At 40.5% G+C, this 18,970-nt stretch overlaps 1 protein-coding gene across 12 annotated transcripts in view; it reads left to right on the top strand.

Moving 5' to 3' along the window:
• The window catches only part of EPB41L4A (erythrocyte membrane protein band 4.1 like 4A), a 293,459-nt gene that overhangs the window by 209,768 nt on the left and 64,721 nt on the right, over positions 1-18,970 (top strand). For all 12 annotated transcript variants that reach the window (XM_086323340.1, XM_086323337.1, XM_086323334.1 and 9 more), the window contains 3 exons: positions 1,610-1,701; positions 2,974-3,051; positions 9,336-9,457. In XM_086323340.1, coding sequence (XP_086179466.1) covers positions 1,610-1,701; positions 2,974-3,051; positions 9,336-9,457 — 292 coding nt within the window. The remainder of the gene's footprint in view (positions 1-1,609; positions 1,702-2,973; positions 3,052-9,335; positions 9,458-18,970) is intronic.

The raw sequence follows: 18,970 nt of genomic DNA, 5'->3' as shown, positions 1-18,970 counted from the left end.
CACATTCTGAATTCATTTCCTTTTCTTACTCATCCCTACTTTTTAAATCCTTGCCCCTTTCATGAAAGCCACTGAAGATCTCTCCCCATGAAATGCAGTGACCTCTTTTCAAGCCCTGTGACCTTTCTGGGTCACTTGAGACCTGCCCTATCCCCCAACCTCTCTGACACCATTGCCTTCTGGTCCATGTTGACCTTTCTCACTCCTCCTTCGTGAACATCTTCACTGTGATCCCATCATTATCTGTGCTCTCTCCCTGAGCAAACTGTTTTAGATTCTTGGGTAAAATCACCTATACCAGCAGACACGACCTCTCCCCTCACCCTGCCCTTGCATATTTACCGGCCCACTAGGTGTGTGGAGTTCCCAATTCTATGGGCGCCTCAAAATCAAAATAGTGTGAGCTATTGTCCATTCCTCTGCCATCCAGATCCCCAGTTTTTTCCACTTGCTATATTTTAGTACTTTGCTGCACCCAGCTCAGAAGCCTAGACTTGCCCAAGTTCCTTCCTCCACCTCACGAAGTTTGGAATTACAGGTTGTCTGCTGTGTAAAATGCGTATATTGGCTCTGTTTCCATCACACCATTTCATTTTGCAAATAAACTCCTAAATTGGGCAGCCTCATTCTAGATGGACTTGGGAGAAATTTCCTGCATATAAATGTTCTGTCCTTGCTAAAAGGATGTGTGAAGGGGGAGGAATCATTTCAATTATTCCTCTGCATTGACAATTTTGTGTTTATGAATCCATGGAAACCTTATTCCACAGGCATTTCTGCATTTGTGACTTGAGTTTGATTTTTATTTGAAACTAAATTAGCAATTATGTAACTTCACAGAGCTTGTGGTTTATTATTATTTTTGTATGGATACTGTATTTTGCTTGGTTTTCTATTAAGTCACTTTAAAAAATAGTATCTTTTCCTGTATAATTCAAATTACATCTAATATTGCCTCTGTTTCTTTTGTATTAAACTATATAAGTATAAAATAGATATTGTATATGTATAAAATAGATAAGGAACTACCAGATTAAAATAATTGTGAAAATTAATTGCATACCTAGTATATGGCACTTTACATCTGTCATGTCATTTAATTTCTTTCACCCAATAACTTGATGCAGAATGGAGAAACTCAGTAACTTGCCCAGATTACACTGCTGCAATGGTGTTGTCCCTCCTAGCAGCCCCTCTTGAGATTCTTTCATATAAGTGTGGCCTGTACATCCCTGAAAAAAACACAGTTAAGAACTGGATTTATGAGTGTCTTCTCTTCTGGGGGGCATTGATTTCCACGTGGTCAGTATTTTTCCTGTTCTGGTGCACATGGTTGGCAGAAGAGTTTTCAGTGCTTCCGCGCCATCACTGTGGTTATTTGCAGTCATGGGGTGATGTAGAAAAAGGTAGTAGAGGTGATGGTGTTAAAATTTACATGGAACTTACATTTTGTAATTCTATCAAGAGATAATTGTTCTTCTTTTTTTTTTTTTAAATGTGTTAACAATGATTTCTCTGCTTACTTGAATTTTTGGTACCTAGAAGGTGGGTGTCATCTGAAAAATCTTATGGTTTGTAATTTATAATCTCACATTTTTTTCTCTCTTAGTGCAGTGAAACCTCATTCTTTTTTGAAGCTCGAAGTAAAACTGCTTGCAAGCACCTTTGGAAATGTAGTGTAGAATATCATACATTTTTTAGGTATGTTCCTTTGCCTAATAAATGAAAATTGTGTTTGCTTTTATAACAAGAATTCTATTCTTAGAAGAAATTTAGAAGTGTTTCTCTTGTATTAACTTTTTTACATGCACATGCATGTAGATTTTTTTTTTTTTTTGTCATACTATAAGAAAGGATCAAGGATGATTGCTTTTTAGGTTTATGTAAAAGTATAGCTTTGGTATTGCTGGGAGTTAAGTGTTCTGCTGTGGACACACTAAAATTAAAATGCCTAACCTGGGAATATGGAATGGGTGGCTGGGTATGCAAAACTTACAGAAAAGACCAAGGTTGGTCATGTAAATTTTGTAGGTAATAAGGCAGACAGTAGGCAGACAGTCGCCTATGTAAACAGTAAAGAGAGGAAAGGGACTGCGCTGTGGGACCCTCCCAGCGTTTAGAGGACAGGAGCGTGGGGAATGGGAAGTAAGGGAGGCAGATGCTGTGATGAGTGAGGAGCTGGCATCTGCATTGTGTGCTCCTGGGAGGTCGCAGGGATGCAGGCAGAGAACTGACCGTTGGGTCGTGTGGGCACTGTTTGTTTCACATTCTTATGGTGTAAAGATTAAATTTTATCAGGTAATATTATACATTAAACTATTTTTGGTTTTCAGATTTAAAACTAGATTAATCCTTCCCCTTTTTCCTTTTTGATTTACACTGAACATTTTTTCCAAATAGTATGATGCTAGAGGAGTAGTGTTATAAAATGATCCACATCTTTGGAGGAGTTTGTGTTCAGAAAGGGATGTAGCCCAAAATGTCTGAGACAGTACCTCTCCATCAGTGGGGCGGGGCCAAGAAACTCCACTTGGAGCTGTGTGTTGAATGTACCACAGAGTGGAAAGTACAAAGAGGGGTGAACCATGGCATTAGATATGATCGACTGCCATGACAACCTTGGCTGGGGTTAATCAACATAGTGACAAGGCTTCCAAGAGAATTTAAGTAGAGAAATTAAATTTATTCACAACAAAAGCTTCCTTGTAAGGGTGATGATATATTTAATAGTCTTCAGGAAGTATGAGTATTTTGATATCATACTTGTATAAAATACTAGAATGTGGTTGTTGTTTTAAGTATTAGCTTTAAAATAATCAATTATTATTTTTTGCCAATATGTAGACTGAGTAAAATATTTCAGCTATGTGTTAAGCAGTATTGCACTATTAATATATTTCTACGTAGTTTTTGCTCATGTTACATAAGTATATTTGTAAGTCTTTTTCTAATTTTCTTTTACAAATTCATTAGAATGCCAGAAAATGAATCAAATTCGTTGTCAAGAAAACTGAGCAAGTTTGGATCCATGAGTTATAAGCACCGGTATAGGTAAATGGCATTCTTTTCCTCTGGGGTGTGTGGATGTGTGTATGAATGCATATTTAATCTAACCATCCAGATGCATGCATGCATATTAAAGTTTGTAATCTGATTTTTTTCTGATTTTTTTCACAATGCCAGTGATTTTGATAGGCAATAACAGTTTATTAAACTTTCTTGACAAAAAATGATTTTCTAGGTTTAATGATGTTTAAAGAGTACATTAGCTTGATTAAGTATAGAGTTTTTAGAATGTAGTAGAGCTTACTATCTTCAGAAATTCATTTTGGTCCAATTATCAGTTATTTCCAATTATGTTGTGATTATGAAACAAAATAGATATTCTGAATAGTAGTTTATTGGTATTCTTAGGATATTCAGTTGAGTGTTGTAATATCATGGGTCAAATGTTTTCTGTAGTATAATGCCTACAATATAGTAATGCTAGCAAATATATGGTAACTTTATACTTGTACCAAGTGCCATATATTGTGCTAAATGTGTCCCATTTATTGCTTCTTTAATCATTACAGTCTTATTGATGTTATCCTCATACTATGTGAGGAAACTGAGGCTCAGAGACAAGTCACTTCTCAGAGAAACCAGCCAGGAAGTGTTTGTGTTGGGCCCACTATCTGGCAGTCTAACTCCAGACAGAGCCTGTGTCTTTACCGGTTAGTCAGACTGTTGCATGTTGTGGGGAAAGCCTGATTGTCAAGCAGCCAGGCAGGTGCTTGTGAAAATGGAAAGTTTCTATGTTTTGAAAAATAATTTGTTTTGTTTCAGTTCATTCTGTTAACTAGAGAGCCTGTGATGTCGAAGGCAGGGTAATAGGTGCCCAGAGATAGAAAGAATAAGATTTCACCACCTTTACCTTCGGCTTCCCTAGTGGCTCAGACATAAAGAATCTGCCTGCAATGTGGGAGACCTGGGTTCCATACCTGGGTTGGGAAGAACCCCTGGAGGACGGCATGGCAACCCACTCCAGTATTCTTGCTTGGAGAATCCCATGGACAGAGACTGTAGACTGGCGGGCTACATACAGTCCATGGGGTCGCAAAGAGTCGAACACGACTGAGCAACTAACACCTCTGCCTTCAGAGAGCTACAGTATTATTCAGGCAGTGAGACGGTCCCAGGCCCTATAAAACCCAAGCAGCATGCAGAAATGGGACTTGGGAGGCAGGACACTGTTCTGTCAGTCCATTTGAGACATCTCCAAGTGAAATGCTTACTTAGGAGACTTAAAAATCAAACCAGGTCAAGTGTTTGCAAGATAATAATATGTCAGATTTTAGTTCCTTTCTTTTATGAACCACTTTTGTTTATCTTGCTTTGAAACCAGGGATAATCAGTAAAGGAGTGATTAATATTAAATGTTCAGTGCATTAATCTTTATATATTCACTTGGATGTTTCCTCATTTGCTGACTTAACACTTAAGTATTATTATAGATGTTCTGGGTATCTGTAAGAAAGTGTTTATTGAAATCTAAAAATTTAAACTTTAAGTTATCAAGGTTTTCCCCTAGATAGTGATATAATTACAGGAATTTAAGGAGAGAGTATTTACTTTTTTATTAAGGAAAACAGCTCATAGTCAGTATTTGGGCTGTTCTTCCCATTGGAACTTAACACATTTCAAGGGTTATAGAGTGAATGTGTAAACCTGTCTCTTTGTCACTGAAATGAAGCTAGTGAAAAAGCATCTATCTTAATATTCACAATGTTAAATTTGTAATTATGCTGTTTAACATACACTGTAGCTGGTTTCCACAAATTTACATACCTAATTTTTCAAATTTATTGAAATGCAAATGCTGTTGCTCTGGGAATTATTATTAGGAAGTTATTGGATTTTGCATATTAAATATAATTTCTTCCACAAAAGTAATTAAAGGTAACCTTTGCAAATTGGAAGCTCTGCTAAATCTGTTCTAATTTTGTGGCTGGTGTTAACTGCCTAGTAAATCTTAATGAAATTCGAGTCTCAATGTCTGTATGTAGGAAGCACTGCTAAGTCACTTCAGTCGTGTCCGACTCTGTAGGAAGCACTAACATTATGCAATTCCTGGAAGGAGGATGTTTCATCCCACTATCCAGAGCCAGGCTTAGGCAGGGATGGGTCTCTGACTACTAGGTGGTCACCAGTACATGACTGTTAATTGTCAAAAGTAATAACAGCCAATCCTTAAAAAACATCATATGCCTGTTCCTTTATTTTGAGATGTGCTGGAGGCAACCTGGAAGGAAGGAAGAGTTCTGGAAACAGAAAGCTCCTTACTTTACCCTGTAGGTTTTTAGAGCATGGGAGGTAGTGAATGGCATAACCAGTGGCTGTGGTGTGTGAGTGTGGTTGTCTGTGTGTATAACTCTACATGTGTTCACAGTGGAGTATGTGTGTGTAGGAGTGTATGATAGAGAAAGACAGAGTTCTAGTCTTTACTTTCTCTTTTGCATCTTAGCGCTTGCAGAATACCAAGGAGATTCCAACATCTTTAAGAAAAACGCACCCCACTCCATTACTCTTGCCTGGAAAATCCCATGGACAGAGGAGCCTGGTGGGCTGCAGTCCATGGAGTCGCTAGGAGTCAGACACGACTGAGCGACATCACTTTCCCTTTTCACTTTCATGCATTGGAGAAGGAAATGGCAACCCACTCCAGTGTTCTTGCCTGGAGAATCCCAGGGATGGGGGAGCCTGGTGGGCTGCCGTCTACGGGGTCGCACAGAGTCGGACACGACTGAAGCGACTTAGCAGCAGCAGCAGTCATTACTTTAGAGGAGAAAACTTAATTTTAGTGGTATGTGACAGGCAGTCCTTTCAGAAATTCAAAATTAAATTTTTGGGGAAAGATTGAGCTGAAATGTGATAGTCAAAGTCATCTGAAATAGTCTTTGGTTAAATATTTTGTTATACACTGCTCTCTCTTTCTCTGAGCCCCTTAAAAACTAATCTTGCCTCTACCTGTTGTTAAGTTTGTAGAGGACTCCTGGTTTGTATGAATGAATGAGTTGTGTAGAACTTATAGTCTAGAAATGAGACTTAGACCTGAGAACCAGCCCCTGCTCCCCAGAACCCTGATAACCTTCTTGCCACATTTCTTGAAGTGTGAAAGAGATCCAGTTCTCCTGAGAACTTACTTTGTGTCCAGTGCTTTCATGTGTGTTACTTTATTAAACACATTCAATGACCCATCAAAGGGGACTTATCCTCATTTGTATAGACAAGATATTTGAGCCCCCTCAAGTCTAAGGTAATTGAACTGAAGACCTTTAGCTACTAAGCAGCAGAGTTGAGATTTGAACCCAGGTGTCTTGTTCTCTTCCCTCTACCCAACCAATGGCTGTTTGTAGCCTCACTTTGGAGTTGAAGAAGGGCTGCTGGCAGGGCCTCCCAGCATGGAATGGGAGTATGTGTGCCGCAGGGCGAGGGTGGGCAAGTGGGTGACACGGGGACAAAGCCCTGTCCTGGCACTGTGGACAGCCACTAGGTGTGTAGGAGCGCCTGTACCAACACTGAAAATCTCTGCATTTGCCCTGTGCTTTTTTGTTACAAGGAAGTACTAAGAATACCATACAGGAGTATTTCTGCTAGGAAATAATATGAACAATAGAAATACAGACAAGGAAAATGAGGTTCTAGGAGATTAAAAGAATAATCTACTGAAGACCACACATTTCTGGTAGAGCTGAGCTTTGAGCCAGGCTTGTAGCTTTAAAGTACATGGCTGTGCGCGCTGTTCTTCTCCTGGGCTGCCCAGCTGTGCCACCCTGGCCAGCCGGAGGGTAGAAAGCTTCTCCCAGTCCTGGGTCCTGTGCAGCCTCTGCCAGGTCAGCTTATGTCCCTGGACTTCAGTTTTATTAGTCTTGTGATACGATTTTCTCATTTCTCCTTTATTCCTGAGAAACAAGCCATGAGGAAAAATTGAATAATAAAGTAAAATCTCATTATCGAATGCCTCAGTAGTCCACATATTAGGTTATGTTTTTAGGGCAAATGTTTTTTCCTCCATGCAATGAAGTACAGACTATCCAAGTCTTAGATTAAGTCTGTTGCAAGGAGATCTTATCTTCATACTCCAAATCATTTATAATAATGGAATTTTGCTGTCTATAGAATTTAAAAAAGATTTTCAGGGGAGAGATGTTGCTATTTGTATTATCTTATGTACTACCTTTAGAATAGCTAAAACTGTTGAAAGTTCTCAAATTAATAATTTTAAAAATCTATTTGTATTTAGTTAATAATTATGTAGCATTTTATATGCTTGGCATTGTTCTGGAAAATTTAGAAACATTCATACTTAACATTCATAATAAGCCTATAAAGTGGTCATTGGTATTATTGTTGCTTTAGTAATGAGGAATCTGAGATACAGACAGTTTGAGTAATGTTTGCTGGGGTCAGAGAGCTAGGATATGACATAGCTGGAATTTGAACCCAGTGTCCAGAGCTTCTTAGTAACAATATATTAATATGTAAAAACAGCAAAATTAAACTTGATAAATGATAATTTTCTTATCAAATAATGTTATGAGATTTCTGTATGATACATTTTCATCATATATAAGGGGACATGTAGTTAAATTTCAAGTGAAGGCAGACCTGTCACTCTCTGCCCCCCAGCCCCCTGCCCTCCCCCTGGTTTTCATGAAGTCTTGAATGTGGAGTATATACACTCATGGATAGAAACTGTCATCTTCATTCCACATAGTAAGCCACATCCCCAGTTAGCCCGATGAGAAATTGCTCATTATGAATGTTTCAGGCCTCTATTTCTTGTAAAATGAATGGGGTAGTAAGCAGGGGAAGTTTCTACAGAAGTATGTAGGAGGTAAATTTGGCTTTTTTTCCATCTCATTTGATCTCTTTTGGGGAGAGAACCACCAATATGTATCCTGTGCTGCTGCTGCCAAGGCTCTTGAGTAGTGTCCGACTCTGTGCCACCCCACAGACGGCAGCCCAGCAGGCTCCGCCGCCCCTGGCATTCTCCAGGCAAGAACACTGGAGTGGATTGCCATGTGTCCTGTAAATGTAGGGTAAATAGGTTGAGGCCATTAAAAGACTTTTTTCCCATTAGATGGCACTTCTTATAGTGAATCAAAGTAGTCACTTAGAAATGCATTTTCTCTGTACCTAAATGACACTTCCCTTGAAATCCAAGAGTCATTTATTGGTTCAAATTCAGCAGCTGTGGAATAACTGTTTAGTAAAATGAACGTTGACAAAAATTCAGTAAATTAAATTACATGGTTCTTGAGAAGTTTAGTTTATCCTCAGGGAAAGCTCACCCTATTGCCTCATAGACTCATCAGGAAGTAGTGCTGTGCCGGAGGATTCTGGCTGCTCTGAATCTTCCTGGGTACTTGCTGGCACAGGTGGGGTGGGCAGAATCAGTGGCTGATTGTGTCACAGGTTTCAGAGTGCAATCTCACCAAGTGGCACAGTGGCAGAGGCTCTACGACTTGCCTTGTAAGTACAGCACGAGGACATGTTGACTCATGTAGAATCTTTGCCCTCAGTACTTCAGCCCAGCACGCTTTTATTGCTAAGTTGTTGAGCTGACAACATGAGCATCCTGAGTTTCTAGCCTATCATTCTACTTAAATCCAAACCTGATTCCTTCTTTAATAAATTCTTTCTTGGTTCTCTCTCTGAAAAGTCTTCCTTATGTCAGCTGAGGGAAAAAAAAAGTGCAACATTAGAGCTGTGAGTCAAGCTTTATTGGTGCTTGTAGAGAGAGGACTAGAGGCTGAGAGACGGTCTTTCAGATAGCTCTGAGGGCCTGCCCCTAAGGGAATGTGTGCAATCAAACACATATCTCTGTAGAAGGTTGCTGCTAGTCACAAGGAGCAGATGTCTCCATTAATGATTGTAGTGCTTTTCTAGTAGAAGATGCAAGAGATCAAGTTCATAAAATATTCTCCTGAAAATGTCTATCTGAAGGCCTGTTTTGCCACTTTTTCCCAGAGCACAGAGTGCCTCAGTCCCAATCTCTGTCCCGAATCCCTTTTAGAGTATGTCGAAGGTCAGCAGCTGTAGTGGCTAGTGGCTTCATTCTTGCAGAACCAGATGATGGGTGACATTCTTCAGCTGGCAGTTATATCTCACCTAAATCTTTCCTTGCTTAACACTGCAATGGGAATCATTTGAAGGTCCTATATAATCTACGTGAGTCTGTTTGTTTTTTTTCTTTCTCTCCATACACTGCAGATATTCTTTATGAGCTGTGCTTTAATTTTGTGGCTGTGTGGTCTTACCTGTGTTACTCAAAATGTTGTATTTTCAAGTGGCAGGACAGCACTACAGATGAGTCGAGATCTTTCTATTCAACTTCCCCGGCCCGATCAGAATGTGTCAAGGAGTCGAAGCAAGACTTACCCTAAGAGAATAGCACAAACACAGCCAGCTGGTAAGTCACAGAACCCCCAGCTCATCAGTTACCTTGCATTTCCTTTGAGGCTGTTGGTACGGCATATACTGAAGTGGTGACTGTAGCCTTGAAAGGTTTTAACTGTTAACATAGAGTTTTCAATGTGACCCAGAAAATGTCCCAGCAATCAGAATTATTCATAAATTGACAGGTAATCAATTTGAATCACTGTAACTTGCTTACTGACTGTACTTAATAATTCATTTTTTGAAGGGGTTAAATAAAATCACAACTGAGCAATTTCTTAGTTTGGTGTAGCTGAGATTAGAATTAAAACAAAGTCTTAGCAAAATTCATTAAAAAAAATACTGCTGGTGTAACAGTCTGTGAAGAGTTTAATTGGTTTTTATTGGCGTTGGACTGTGTTTCATTGTGCAGTATAATAAAGTGCATAAATGTACAAACATGTACACCTGCGCACATAAACATAATGTGGTATGTATGAGGCTTCCCAGGCAGTTCAGTGGTCAAGAATCCGCCCGACAATGCAGGAGACTCAGGAGATGCGGGCTCTGTCCTTGGGTCGGGAAGATCCCTTGGAGGAGGAAATAGCAACCCATTCCAGTATCCTAGCCTGGAAAATGCCATGGACAGAGGGACCTGGCAGGCTGTAGTCCATGGGGTCACAAAGAGTTGGAAATGACTGAGCATTACACATACATATGTGTGTGAAACTGAAAATCGCTCAGTCATGTCCGAATCTTTGCAACCCAATAGACTATACAGCCCATGGAATTCTCTAGGCCAGAATGCTGGAGTGGGTAACCATTCCCTTCTCCAGGGAATCTTCCCAATCCAGGGATCAAACCCGGGTCTCCCACATTGTAGGCAGATTCTGAGCTGAGCCACCAGGGAAGCCCAAGAATACTGGAGTGGGTAGCCTATTCCTTCTCCAGGGGATCTTCCCAACCCACTAATAGAACTGGGATCTCCTGCATTGCAGGTGGATTCTTTACCAGCTGAGCTACCAGGGAATCCCCACATATGTGTATATATATGTGTACACGTGCACACACACACACAGTTTAACATAGCCTGTGGCCCCAGAAGTCCCTACTATTTGCTTGATCACAGCCTCACCATCTCCTCTTGTCCCAACTGGCAAAAACCCCCATCTGACTTTGTGATAATTATTTCCTTACTTTTCACTATAATTTTACTGCTTATGTAGCCTTCTCTGAACAAAGTAGTTTATTTTGCCTGTTTTTAAAGTGTAATATAAATGAATCAAGGAGGGTGTTCTTTTAAAGTGCATTCATTTTCCTTGCAATGAGTTTTCTGTTGTATGACAGCTTCTTTATCCATTCTACTGTTGATGTACATTGGGTTATTCAGGTTTTTTGTTTTTAATGCACACCATTTCTTTAATAAAGCCACCTAATCCATCAGTTTTAACCTATGTTCAATGCTCAGAGCTCACAGATTTTACTCTAAAGTGATAGTACTGATTTTGGTTTGTGGTTTCTTACAGATCACCCTTGTCTAACACTCTCCACAGGCTTTTCACATGTATTATTTCACTTGAGCCTCACAGTAATCCTGGGAGGGAGGGCATGGCAAAGTCTGTGTTTTCATTTTACAGATGAGAAAGACATGGTCTCAGTAGCTAGACAGGAGTGAGGCTGGGATGAGAGCCCAGACCTCCTGGGTCTTTTTGCCATATTGTATGAAATGAATGGAATTTTTAATAACAGTAATTAGCATCGGAACATTACATGACAGCTGGCAAAGCATTATGACAGCCGTTGTTTCTTTTAATCCTCATACCAAGGCTATGAGGAACATGTTTAAGTTTGCTCCACTGCTGCTGGCTGCGAGAATGTCACCTGACTTATTTCGAGTTTCTAGAGTGAAATTAAATCTGATTGTAGGTCCCCTCCTCTCACTGGGCTGAGCGGAAATTAAATTCTTTCTGATGTTTCTACAGTGGCAAAAATTAGACATGATTTAATTTTACAATAGATTACCGTGCCACATAAGTAATATCATTATCCCCATTTAGCTGTTGAGGAAACTAAGATTATAAAGGTAATTTAGCCAAGATTACATAATAGGCAGGTGACTTAGGACAGAAATTTTAGCCTTGAAATTTAATATCTTTATCAATATTTTGTGATTATCTTTGTATCTGATCAGTATTAATCCTTTGGATCAAGTGCAGTGTGGTATAATTGATAAGCCAACTTTCAGATCATCATGCATTTCTGAAACACCAGGCCTCATGAAATTATTCTGAGACCAACTGAGAATATCAAAAGCATTCCTTGTGTCAAATCAACATTTCATTCCACTTGAGATGCTGGAATCACACATGCTTTTTACACAAACCTGCTCAGGTTGCTCCTTTTCCTCTCTTCACATGCTCTTAGAAAAACATCTGCCTGTATAGCACTCTGTGAGTCTCTCCTTGTAAGCCTCAATTCCAAAGACAGAGGTTTTGTTTGTTTGTTTCTTTGCTGGCTTATGTAGAATCCAGCCAAGTGCAATTTTCACAAACCTGCCTGAAACTGTATTGAGCCTCATGTTTTCTCCCTTCCCCCGTAGTGTTGCATTAAAACACATTCCTTCTAGGGTGAGGAATTCTCCGGGCCAGAATACTGGAGTGGGTAGCCTTTCCCTTCTCCAGGAGATCTTCCCAACCCAGGGATCGAACTCAGGTCTCCCACATTGCAGATGGATTCTTTACCAGCTGAGCCACAAGGGAAGCCCATTCAAAAAAAAAAAAAAAGCCATACAATGCTGTGTTTAAAAACTAAGACTTTGACTGTATGTACCTATCAGTTTTGCTTTTCAAGCCTGTATGCTGCAAAATTGTGATGTGTTCTGGGAACCCAGAGGTGACCCTGCCCTTGAGACCATGACTGGGTGGAAAAGGACCATTTAGCAATGCCAGTGAAGCAGTGTTACTTTAGTTGCTGTCATGCACAAATGAAGACTATTGTAGGGGCAGGGATGATGTTGTTGTATGTGTTTTTGAATGTAGTATATTCTTTTTCCTCTAATTCAAATGTACTCTACTTTGAGCCTCAGTTGAACCCAGCTGGTCGAGACCGGGTATCTAAGGTCATGGTGGGGTTTGGACTTGGAGCAGAACATTTGAAGAGGGCGTTCTTGTGTTCACGTTTATCAGTCACTTTCTGCTCCTTATCCTGTCCACCAGGTCCCTTGAAGCAGGGCAATTCTGTGTGAATCTGTGTTCCTGTGTGTAGAGAGGGGAGGTCATGGGTAAGCTGGAAGCTTCCTATGCTGAGAGTCAAGCCTGCCCTTTAAGGCTCTGCTGCTGAGAGTGGGGAGGGGAGGCTGCTGTGAGGGGGTGGCCTGCAGGTCACTAGGTCACCCAGCCCTCCAGCCTCCACCTCCTTCCCTACCAAGCCTTTTCTCCTGCTCCAGGCAGCTCTCCTAGGCCTGTCACTTCTGATTCCCATACTCCCAGCTCCAGAGCTGCCTCCTCCTCCAAAGCTCCCTGTTCCTAAGACTCATTCATGGGTGGCTGGGCAGGAAAGGAACAATTGCTCAAAACAGTAGGTTTTTATTATTATTATTATTCTTTTAACTAACCCAAGAAAAGCAAAAGTATTACCTTAATTCTTGTCACAATTGCTTTAATTTTAATTTGAAAAATTTGACAATTAAAATGGTAGAAAGCTTATTTTAAAGCATAGAGAACGTTTATTTTATTAGATTGTACTGTGTTTCACAAAAATGGAGCTGTGGTTTAAAGGGAAGATAGATTAAAAAAAAAAAAAAAAAACTCTTTAAGACCAGCTATGAATTTCCATAAATTGAATTCTGGTATTCTGTCTAAAATAAAACTTGAGAACTACAGTTCCCAGAGTTATTGGCATAAATCCTCCCCTCTTATTTAACTAAAAAACAAGTTAAGATAGAAAGGGAACTTTGGCTTTTTGTTAGTTTATATCATTAATTTATACTGCATGACTTGTAACTGTAGAAGACATTCTTTTATTTCTGCTGAAGTAATTCAGTCAAATTCAATCACTATTCCTCTTAACCTGTATCTAAGTTCTCTGATAATTTTTAAAAGTCTGTTTGTTCATTTCTTGATCAGGAATAATAAATGCCCTGGTAGCTCAAAAGCCATTGTGATTAGAATCCACTGAGATTAGGCCTTGGCACCTCTGTGAGGAAGTGCATTCCAGAGTCAAGAGCCCTGCCTGCTGCCCCACCCAGAGGAGTTCAGCGCCAGGGCAGGCATCCAGAGCATTCCTGCAGATCTGCCCGGCAGAGGCAGGCATTCGGGGTAAAGCAAGAGGCCAGATGGCAGGAAGGAAAAGTGCATGTGTGTCCAGCCCTTTCTCTGACAAGTTCTTGGCACCTCACGTAAGTGGGTTCATGTCATAGAAGAGCTTCTGCTGTAAGAAGGGCAGTAAAGACAGAATGTTTAGCTATAATCTGTAGTTAGCTATTTGAAAAGTAATGGCTGAAACCATTTACAGTGGATAAACAATGCTGCGATTGTCTGGTGCAGCATTTTGAGTTTTTAAGGATATCATACTGATGAACAGAGAAATAAATAGTTGCAGTGTAGTCCTTCAGGCAATTGAAAAGCTGGTTCAGGTGACATTTTGGCATTCTAGAAGACGCTGCAGACACAATGCAAGAGGGTTCGTGAAAATGACTCATGAGTGAGGCCGGTCTGGAAGCAGACAGCTCCTGCTCAGGCCAAGCCAGTGTTTCTGTGCAGGAAAGAAGACTCAAGTCGTGTTTCCAAATCTTCCACTGTCTTAAGGGAAGCATGGAATTTGGCTATTTATAGAAACTTTCCAGAGTTTTAAGTATTGGCGATTAATTTCATTTTGAAGAAAGTCTCTGTGTGCCAAATGAAACATTGCTAAAGGGCCACTATGGCTTGAGGGCTGCCTCTTCAGAACCTGATTGACAGAGTTGGTATGAATGACCGGCCTACCTGCCCTGGGGTCTCTGTGGTTTCTGCAGCATCTCCTGTAGGGTCCCTAAATCAGATTCTACAGTCCGCGACTCCCAGCAGGAGCACTTTATAGCTGGTAGGTGAGTTGGCCAGCTCCAGGGGTTGATGGTGCCACACAGTTCTGAAGCCCCTAACAAATGATTCACATGTGGGAAGCTGACCGACGCTTACTGGTTCCCTGAGCTGGTGCAGGCCAGAGCAGGAGAACCCGAGAAATGCAGGAGAGCAGCCCAAGCAGGAGAGACAGTGAAGTACACTTTCACCAATTTGGTGCAGTAAGACTCCCTGGGCTGCTGGGAAATAGTAATGTCAATGTCACTGAGCCCTTGCTCTGGTTGACATGTGCCAGATGTGAGGTCAGCAGAAGTCCAGCTTGACTTGTGGTGATCAAAAATATATTTTAAAATAATTTTTTTTAAGGCAGTCGAAAAACCAGCTATGTGAGTAGAGACTGGCGTATCAGACTTAGCTCCATCTTGTTAATCTGGGTTCAGCCTCAGTCATTCCTGGACTAGTTGTGTGATGTTATGAAGTCATTTAACCATCCTGAGCCTCAGTTTCTTTGTGGATCCGGTGGTGGTATTACCTCCTGCCTCACAGGTGGTGGTATGGGACACAGCATCATGTTGGGAATGTGGAAGAGTGCTTTCCACATTCTTTAGTTTCTCTTTCAAACATCTCTTTAGTTTCTTTCTCCTAAATCAAAAGGAGTCTTTCCATACATAGTGGGGACCAGTCTGTGAGTCTACCTGGCAGTCTTTGAATTATATTTATCATATAGAATCAGTTTCACATACAAAGGTTAGTATCATGTGGAGGAGGGGCCTTTTGGGAGTGATGCGTGGACAGAGTCATTGAAGTTCAATGAATGGGCTTCAGAAAGAAACTGGTTACCACTGGATTGGTACCGATTTATTCTAGAAGATTAGGTATAAACAATATGAAGGAAGTGGGCAGGTCAAAGTGCCCCCTCTGGGGCCAGGTGTATTGCTTCATTCTTCCACTGCCTGCCCAAAAATCCCTGGGCACCCAAGGGCAGCTGTTGTCAGGCAGTATGAGGAGCCCAGAGCTAGGGGTTGTCCTACTTACCCTGTTCCTACTCCTCAGAGTAATCATTTTTCTCCACTTATTTTTAGCCCCTACTCCATGCTCACCATTCTCCAGGCTCTCTAACCCCCACCCCCGCCACCCCTGGATAGTCTATGGCTGTGAGTTGAGAATAACAAACTCCTTACAGTGAACCCATAATAATGATGCGATTGTATGCTGTTTTTAAGGTTCACATAGTTAATCATTTCATCTTCTGTGTAAGATGGTTTTCCCTATTTGAGGTAATTAGGCACTAGGCCTACCCAAGTGCATTTTTCCTAATGAGCAGACAATAGAAACAGAAGATAAAGGGCAAAGCTGAAAGGGCTCGGAGAGGGAATCAGAGTTGTTGAGTGAAGAGGAAATAGCAGTCACAGCTGTGGATATGTGATTTCATAAGTCAAGTCACAGCCTCAACATATTGTTAGATCAGCAGCAACCTCACTTCTGCCATATGAGCAGGCCCATGGCTATGTTTATCATCACGAGAGACTGGAAACTACCTAAGTGTCCACTAGTAGGGAACTGACCTAATAAAATAACAGATGTGTACCCCTGGGAAATACCATGTGTCTTTTAGAAGAAATCTGAGGGCAGGATTTGAATTTATGTTGGCCAACTCTGTAGTCCCCCCACGTCTGCTGCAAAAGGTCAGATCCCCTGAGGAGCTCCCCAGGCAGAGGATTGTTAATAACTAATAGTCAGTGAGCATCACTGCATGCCTTGCAGTGTACTGGGCACCCTGCAAGTAGTATTGCCCTCATTTCTTTTGGAAGATGCTCTGACTCACAGTGTACAGGTCAACAGTCAGAGGCAAGGACTTGTCCAGCATCCCAGAGCTGGATATGAACCAGGTCACTGTGGAGAGGGAACAAAAAAGAAAGTGATAAATTGGCATCGATATGAAATGATTTCCAAGATACAGTATAAGCAAGGGGGGAAAAAAGGGCAGGGGTAGTGGGTAGCAGCAGGCAAGATACTCCCATTGCGTAGATATAGGATCAAAAATAGAAAATCAGAAATGGGAGAGAGATAAATTTACTCTGTATTCTTTAATAGTATTTGCATTTTTACCATGTTGTACTTAAAAAAAAATCCCTTCAGATAATTGTCATGAGTGTCTTAAGTTCACAGAGTAATTTCAAATGTCCAAGTTTCCAACAGACAGATTCTTGAAAAGCTCAGATGAGGACACTGATATTGTGCTAGGATGTGTGCATGATAATTTATGAAAGATGTAATAGAACAATACAGGATGGATCATCCAAGTTCAAATGTTAGGATTTCTACTGTGCTGTAACAGATACAGCCCAAGTCTTCACGGCAAAGGCATTAGACACACTCATATCTGTGCATTTAAATGTAAGCCTTAAAGTATAGGAAATTGCACTGTAGATCATCAGGTCAAAGGAGGAAGACTTATGTAGGACCCACATGTGTTTTTGGATTAGATGAAATAGAGGATACTCACTTGTGTTGTAGGCAAGGACACTGAGGCCCAAAGAGGTGAAATGATTTGCAAGTGTAGCAAGTTCTGGAACCTGGAGGTTATCTGGATGAGAATCAGTAGGTACTGTCTGGGAACAGATTGAGAAAATTGATAATAATAGCTCTCACGCCTGTTGGGCACTTAGTAGGCATTGTGAAGTTTTTGCATGTTTGTCCTCCCTAGGTCAGCTGAAGACAGGAAGGGAAGGCATTAGTAAAAATTCTCATATAAGGAAATGAGAAAAAGCATTCTAACCAAGCGTGTAACAACTATGTGGGTAGTTTTGGAGATGATTTCTAGAAAATTTAGGAGAGTGTTAACTTTGTTTTAGAGAAAGTGTGACTATGACTTTCCTCCTTCAAACTGGCAAGTCAGAATTAGGTCATCTGTTGATGTGTGGTCCAAATCTGTGAGCCCACTTTCTCTTCACCCTAAGAATTCCTGCAACTGATGATATAAGCTTTTGTATTGAGAAGGCATGTGGGACAGTGGCAGGAAAAAAAAAATCTATCTGATTTGAGTAGACTTGAATTCCTGGTCTACCTTGACTGTGACTTGTAACACATCATTCAGCATGGCTGAGCTTTCATCTCATTGTCCATGAAGTGAAGCAACTCTTTTGGTAAAGCTGTGAGGACGGTGGGTGTTATCCTCATCTTGCACATAAGGAAACTGTAGCTCAAAAACATTGAACACTTATTCAGAGTTACACAGATAGTAAGAGCAGCATCAGAATTTGAACTGAAGTTTTTGGAATATTAAGGCACATCCTTGGAAAGTAAATAAAAAACAAAAAAAGTGAAAAGTAATTTGAAAATAAGTATATGTCCTCTATTTTTCTACTATTGTGTGATTTCTTTACTTCACTAGATGCTGTTTCAGCAGGTATTTTTGAAGATAGTACATTTATAGAGTAGCAGCAAATCATTCTGTTTTTTTATACCATCTAGTTGTTCACGGAAAATATTTAATTTCTTTGGGACATTTTGCCTAGCAAAGAGGGGAAATGACAGTAACTGTGTTAATTGCAAGGAACGTTAGGTCCCAGAGTCTGGGGTATGTTTGTTCAAGGCTGTCTTCCTTTGTTGACACCTTTTTCTATTCCGTCTTGAAGCTAATGTTTATTTTCATTCTATAAAAAATGTCTTAATATATGGCAGACTGGTTATATTTTCTCTAAAAAGTTAATGTTTCCACTCTTTCTGGGAGTGTTTAGCATTCCATGCATAGCTATCAAAATTAAAAAAGCAACCAAGGCTAAGGCGTACTGTATATTCCTGTTAAATACCATAGCTTTAGTGAGTTACCATAAATGACATTTTTCTTCCCTTTACTTTCTCATTCAACAAGAATTCATTGAACCCTTGTTTGTCATAAGACTTGTGATGTTGTAATTAAAATAATTAATCATTTGGCCTTCATCCCCATTTCTGGCACAGAGCTCCTTAAACACTTGAAATTGCCTAAGTGGTAAGAACTTTAAACGTGAAAGGAGCATCATTTGTTACTCGTAACAAGCTCCTTTTAACCACATCTGAGTTTATGGTGATGAGATGACTTCTGGAAAGCCCCAAACAAGGAGGGGATGCTAACTGCCAGGGGAACTAAACTTGAACAGAGGGTCAGAAACTTCTGTCTCATCTGGTGATGTCTGGGGAGGGGAGAGACGCTGGAGGTTGAATCAGTCCCCCATGGCCAGTAGTTTCATCAATCTTGCCTATTAATGAAACCTCCCAAACCTAGAAAGGACAGGGTTCTGAGGGGTTGGTGAACATATAGATGTAGATGTGGGAAGAGCGGTGTACATACAGCATGGAAGGTCTCTGTCTCTTTCCATGTATCTTTGCCCTGTGCCTCTCTTCATCTGACTGCTTTTGAGTTACATCCTTTTACATATAACAAACCAGCAATCTAGTAAGTAACTGAGGTCTGAGTTCTGTTAGTTAATTTAGCAGATTAATCTTAG

The sequence above is a fragment of the Bos grunniens genome, chromosome 10 (assembly GCF_055505025.1).
Source record: "Bos grunniens cultivar Pamir isolate PY7600 chromosome 10, Bosgru_T2T1.0, whole genome shotgun sequence".
Taxonomy (NCBI): domain Eukaryota; kingdom Metazoa; phylum Chordata; class Mammalia; order Artiodactyla; family Bovidae; genus Bos; species Bos grunniens.
The sequence above is the reverse complement of the archived record's forward strand: the minus strand, read 5'-3'. Positions and strand labels throughout refer to the sequence as shown.